Raw genomic sequence first — 6,036 nt, forward strand, 5'->3', positions numbered from 1 at the left:
GGAGCAACAGCAGGAGGTGCACCAAAGGCTTCCGACCTCCAGAGGAGTTGCGGGAAGGCGAGAGAGAATCAGATTGACAACTTCATCGTCAGACAAAACCTCAAAAATACCATCCGAGCCCAACACCTAACAGACAACCCATACACCCCAATACGCAACCTGGGAAGGCCAGAACCCTCTGCCCCAACCCTTGACTTTACTCAATTCCGCTGTGGTTAAAAACAGACAGACGCAACAGTGCATGCACGGCTACGGAAAAGTTCTCACGGATGCATATTAATGAACAGATTTAATCAGACGCAATGCCTCTATGCCGTTTTGCAGAAGTGGAACATGCAAATGCATGCACTCAAGTAAGGCCCCACATATATAAATATATATGCGTCATTACCCGCACAATTTCCTGTGTAGGTGCATGCCCCGTGCAAAACGCAGAGGTCAGACCTGCACACCCCTTCTGCATTTAACTGCTATTTTTTTTCCCTTATGAAGAAGCGTGAGAACAGCAACAGGTGCACAACAGTGGCAGCGACTCAAACAACAGCCAGGAGACGCTTACGAGGAATGCGTCTCTGTCAAAATGCAGCGTGTAGACATGAACGGTAGGGTTGGATATAACTAAGGGCTTCGGCTTTTTCAGAGCAAGGTCCCCCAAAGCCCTTGCCGTCGAAAGCCCAAAAGTGCGGTTCTTGCGCGAGTCTAAAGCAAACACCCGCCAAATTCCCTGAATGGACGCCACCTGCAAACAGTGAAAGACTGAAAGGAATTTCAACGCATTAAATTAAAAGAACAAAGAACCCACAATGGCAGTAACAAGGGGGGAATGAAAACAGGTTGACACACTTCCAGCTAACACTCGCTGATGCGCATCGAGACGCGCTGCGCTGTTTGCACACCGCAAAAACCATTTCGGCAGTTTTGCAGTTTTCTGTACTTTTGTGGCAGCAAACGTTCGCCAAAGAGGCGCCCGCGGCTGTGGACGTCCAGACGATGTCAATAGCGAGCGTATTAAGGATACCGCGCACGTTTGCATGCAGAAGATGCATGCATGCATAACCTTCCCATTTGTACATGCATGCATGCATGCGCACTCTATGCATTAAGACAGACATGTATGCATTATGCATGCAGCTGCATAACCTATCGGTTGGGGTTGGTCACCTGTCCTCCTGCGGCCTCGATGCGTTTTCGTTCGCTGGGGGTATTTGGTTTATGGTCTTCCGTAAGGCGCAAGGCGGCACCGTCTCTGCCGACAGAGGGAGCAGAAACAATAGAACGCCCGGTGGATGGGTTTCGAGATATTCGGAACACTTCTACAGTGTCCGTAAATCCGAGTCACAGGCCATGCGGCTGTCTCCGCAATGCCTGTCTCAAGCGAGAACATAAACCTGCACGGCTAGTTTGCATGCACTGCAGCAAGACAATGAGCAGCAAACCAACTGCGCGTACAGACAGGCGCACCGACACAAAACCGCTCGCGAGTCGCCTGCATGCGCTGTAATCAGTTTCAGCGCTCCTTCTTCGTCGGGGCCAAAGAAAATCGCGACGCAAGCAGTGGAGCCCGCTGTTGAGAGACAGAAAGAAAACAAGAACAACAGAGTCAAACAACTGCCGTACCGATGACTGGACGCCATAACGACAGACAGAGTTTCAGCAAAGGAAACAACGCCGGCAAGCAAAAGAGTACACACAAAGAAGCCCCCCTGTCCCATATTCGCAAAGGCGAGAAACACAGGTGCCTCGGTAGCAGTAGATCCTTCCTATGTTCAACTACTGCCTGGCTGCCTGTAGAGCTCGCAGCTAGCTGCCTGGCTAGTTGCAGCTAGCTTGTGTATCCTTACCGTCTTGGGTGAGGGCGCTGGAGGTGAGGCCCAAGTAGTTCTTGTCGGTGACGGAGAATGCACTGAAGCAGCTACGCACGAGGGCCTCGAGCTCCACTGACAGCCGCTGCTCCTCAGGGCGCAAAGGCTCGGCTGTTCTGTTCAGCTGCTGCAGCCACTGCCCGTTAGCCCGCTGCTCCCGCAGCCGCTGCTGTTGCGAGTGCTGCTGGCGACTCGCCGCTTCTTCTTCGCGCTTGCGCTGAAACTCCAAACACCGTAGCAACCTCCCAGCACTTTCAAGTCAAAGCGCAGCACTCAACAGACTGTATCACACACCCCAGCATGCTGGCTAGCTCTATAGCTACCTAGCTAGTTAGCTGCCTCCTGACCTGAACGGTCCTGTAAACCTGGCGGTAGCAGCTCAAGATGTTCTTGTGTAGATGCGCCGCGGCGTAGTCTGCACAACTGACAACACAGGTTACATGAACACAACCCTGCTTCAAACATTTGTGGCTCCCCTAACAAAACATTCAAATGATCGACTCCCAGGAGGCAAACACTTAAACGCAAATGAGGCCCTACAACTACTAAGCATATGGACAGCTATCAGCGGCTTAGAATCCAGTTAGTCCCCTGCAAACAGTGTACTCCCGTACACCCCATACATGCAGTGCATGCATACACTTCTTAGGGCATGCACAACCGAGTAGCTTATCTGTTGATGCACTAGCAGGTGCTGTGTATGCAGACGCAGGCGCATAGGTATTACGCCACTAAGGGAGAAGATATTGTTGAATGCGCTTGCGCCGGGAGAGCGCTCTGCTTCTGTTTCAACCCACTCAGTTCCCGCATGTCCATCGTAAATAGCCGAGAAATAGCAGAGACCCTCAGTGCTGCCGGCGACGAAACCCAGAGGAATCCCTGCACGGGTGACGTATCGGTCTTCGCACGTGTCTTTGCCTTCTGCCGAGCCCTGCAGACCAACAGTTAAATTAAGCTTTGAAGACGAGCTTGCCATACAAAGCAACAGAGACAGGCAGCTCCAATGAGGGGCATGCACGCGTATATGTATTACGTTCCGTTTCCGCTCTGTAATTTGCTGTGGCAAACATTCTTCACCTTTTTCTGCGCTGTCGCAGCGTCGAGGTCATCCTCGAGATCCAACATGAAATCAGAATAATCGTCGGATTGCAAATCATCTCCCATTTCTTCCCCCTCTTCTCCTCCTTCTGAATTGTCCCCGCCTCGGGGCCCTTCAACACGCTGTTGGTGTTGTACCGGGAAGGTTTCGCTGCCCACCGTTCCTTCAGCTGCAGCGGCTTGTGGCTGCGCAGGCAGTAGTATGTTTCTTTCTGCATGGAAATAAACCTTTTCACTAGGATTGCACAGCCATCCGCTCTCCGTGTGAACGAGCCACTCCCCCCCGTCAGCATGAGACCAACCTAGACGTTCAAGTTCAGCTGCATGCTTGCGGGAAGACTCAGCCCCTTCATCCATCTTCTCCCACGGAAAAGACGGAGGCGATGCATCTCCTGCCTCCATGATTAGTCCAACTGTACTTAGAAGCCTTCGCAAATAAACTCGGTGCTTTCAGCAGCCAGTGCCGCTCCGCAATAACGAAACCCTGCCTAGCCACACACCGGAAACCCTGCCGGAGCATACACCCCAATGGATAACTCCTACTGCACACCAAAGTTCCTTATAACATATTATTCTCGCCTTTTCACTGCACATGAAAACAAATCAACTCTTCTTGGTGAGTTGTGCCGGGGATCCGTCTCCCGTGCACTTCAACTTCTTCACGGGTTTTAATTTAAACATGCGCGGTGAGCAATTACAGGTCGCCTTGAAAACATTTAAAAGACGTAACACCGAGGGAAATGCGAAAATTCGACCTGAAAAATACCCGAAAGGAGCGCTGCAGGGAAACGGAAACCCGATGCAGCCATAGCATTTGGGCACAAGCTGTCTTGAGAAAGCCTCAAGACCACTTACAACAATTAAAAACAACTAAGGAGAAATTACAGTGTTGCACGTTCCTATCTTAACCATGCATATCGAGTGCAGTTAAGGATGGACTCGCCAGTCCCGTTAGCATTCGTCTTACGGGCCCCGTTCTCATCGGAGGCCCTCAGAGGTTAACAGAAGATGAACTTCTAAATTTTGAACAAGTAGCGGAGTATCTGTGTTTTACTTTGTGTGTTTAAAGATGATCACTGGCTTTTTAATGCGGGCAACCCCGCCGTCAGCTTGCTTCGGCTACGCAGCGTGTTCCGCTGGTGGCCGCGGCACGTAGACAGATCACAGGAAACTCAAATGCGTCCCAACTGACTATTCTGCAAATCGGCATACTTCGTTCCTAATAAAATTATGCCTAAGCGTTGTTCTTCAGAGGAGAGTGGAGCTGGGCTGACTAGGACAGTACAGCCTGCCCCACACTATCCATAGTTCCCCAGTCGTTCGATTTAAAGGATGGTGCATGTTAATGAATACGAAATGAACCACATCATGCTACATGTCTGCACACAACGTACAAGGGGACCGTTTGCACCGCGCACCAGTTGTATCCTCCATACTTCCCTGCATTTCATGTAAGTGAGGGATTTGAACCAAATCGCAGTAATCCCCTCATGCATTATTTACTCTGCATACACTAATATGTGGAGGAGCCTTTGTGTGGCACAGCAGGGGAAACAGAAGGCTGCTCAACCGTGGTCTTACGCCATGTGTGCACCAATGCCTGCATCAATCGAGTGCATCTGTGCACGACATAAATGCACAGAAATATATATACAAAATAAAATGCATCGAAGGGGCCATTGCATGGCAACAGTACGTCTATCTGAGCCCGCTTGGAAGCTCGGAAATCTGGTCGCAGCACAACTATTTCACGTTTCTCGGCGAGCAAATTCCATAAGGCTTCCCTCGAGTGTTGGTGCCGGGTGTGTGGGAGGGCTTTCGCGCCCAACTCGGGCTTAGTCGATAACAAAAAGCTTGTTTAGAAACAAATTTCTGAGCAACTTACTTAATTGTTAAATGGAGTGGCGCTGCCCAGAAGCTGTTCTGTGCAGAAGATTCCACTCCAAAAACGAAAGCTTCATGTCAACTGTACCTGCGTCCAAGAGAGAGAATAATGCAGCGATGGTGCCTCTGTTCAATTTGCTTGCCAATGAACCTGCGACGGAACTTCGATACGTAAGCGGCTCCTGTACACCACAGCAACGCCGCGCTCCGATGCAACGCACAACGAAAAATTGCCATCTGCCAGAAGCGCCAGTCCTGTTTTCTTGTTTGAAGAAGTTGAACTAATGACCTCGCCAAACGCAATTGTTCTTTGCTCTAGTCGATTGTATGTACATGTGCAACACATAAAAATACGAGGCGCTCATTCGTCTCAACTGCAAGTCCTGCGCTGTCTCGTGTGGTCTTTCTTACGCCATAGAAGCCGACTGCATCCAGAAGTGGGCAGGCAGGTACCTTCTTCCACTTTTTGTTATCATGAAGAGCTGAGAATTGTAGCTCTTCCCAAAGCAAAACGTATCCGTATGCAGTCACCAGCGCGGTCAACACCACCACTACCTTCAGAACTCTGTAGAAGTGCTGCAAAGCTCTGCACCTGCTGCCTACAAGCAGCTGTTCGCCTCACGCAAGCATTGACGCCCTCCAGAACTGGAAGGCCCATGAGAAATGATAACGTTCTGGTAAGTTTCTCAACGATGAATCCCTGCTTGAAAGGCGATCAGGAAGGCGATGAAGAAGGGCGACACAGTTGTGAGCTTCTAAACAAGAGGCATCTCTTCCTGGTCCTTCTGCCTACGCAGTTCACAAGACCGGGAAGCCTCTACGGCTGGTAGAGGACCGCCAGGCCGCCGCATGTCTATTGGGCACAGCTCGATCTCGCGTCCCACTGATATAGTTCGCACAGACCCCACGACAGTTGGTGCTTCATGAAGATCAAGAGGCTCGTTCGGCTCGCTTCGTAGTGTCCAGGAAGGAAGGGAATAATGGCGCAATTGCGGAACTGCCGAAGTCTTGAGGCTGCAGGAGGAGCGCCCCCAACAGGCGCACGTCAGCACAATGAACAAAAGGAGAAACAAAACGATCATCACATGCCCCCACAGCGGAACGTCCTCTGTGGGCCAGCTCGAGCCTGTTAGCTCCAAGGGAATCGATTCGCGGCTGATAAGAGGATATGCAGAAGCGCCGCTCTTAGGTT

The 6,036-nt window shown here is 50.8% G+C and overlaps 1 protein-coding gene across 1 annotated transcript; it reads right to left on the minus strand.

Moving 5' to 3' along the window:
* Nucleotides 1-22: 22 nt before the first annotated feature.
* Nucleotides 23-3,362, minus strand: EAH_00061430 (hypothetical protein; the record flags this gene model as incomplete). The annotated part of the gene is made up of 7 exons (XM_013393343.1): nucleotides 23-126; nucleotides 560-739; nucleotides 1,162-1,246; nucleotides 1,462-1,564; nucleotides 1,842-2,079; nucleotides 2,210-2,285; nucleotides 2,896-3,362. Coding segments are annotated over 7 exons (1,253 nt in total), but the record flags the coding sequence as incomplete, so codon positions are not given.
* Nucleotides 3,363-6,036: the final 2,674 nt, after the last annotated feature.

Source organism: Eimeria acervulina, genomic scaffold (assembly GCF_000499425.1).
Source record: "Eimeria acervulina Houghton genomic scaffold, Eah_scaff1594, whole genome shotgun sequence".
Lineage (NCBI taxonomy): Eukaryota > Apicomplexa > Conoidasida > Eucoccidiorida > Eimeriidae > Eimeria > Eimeria acervulina.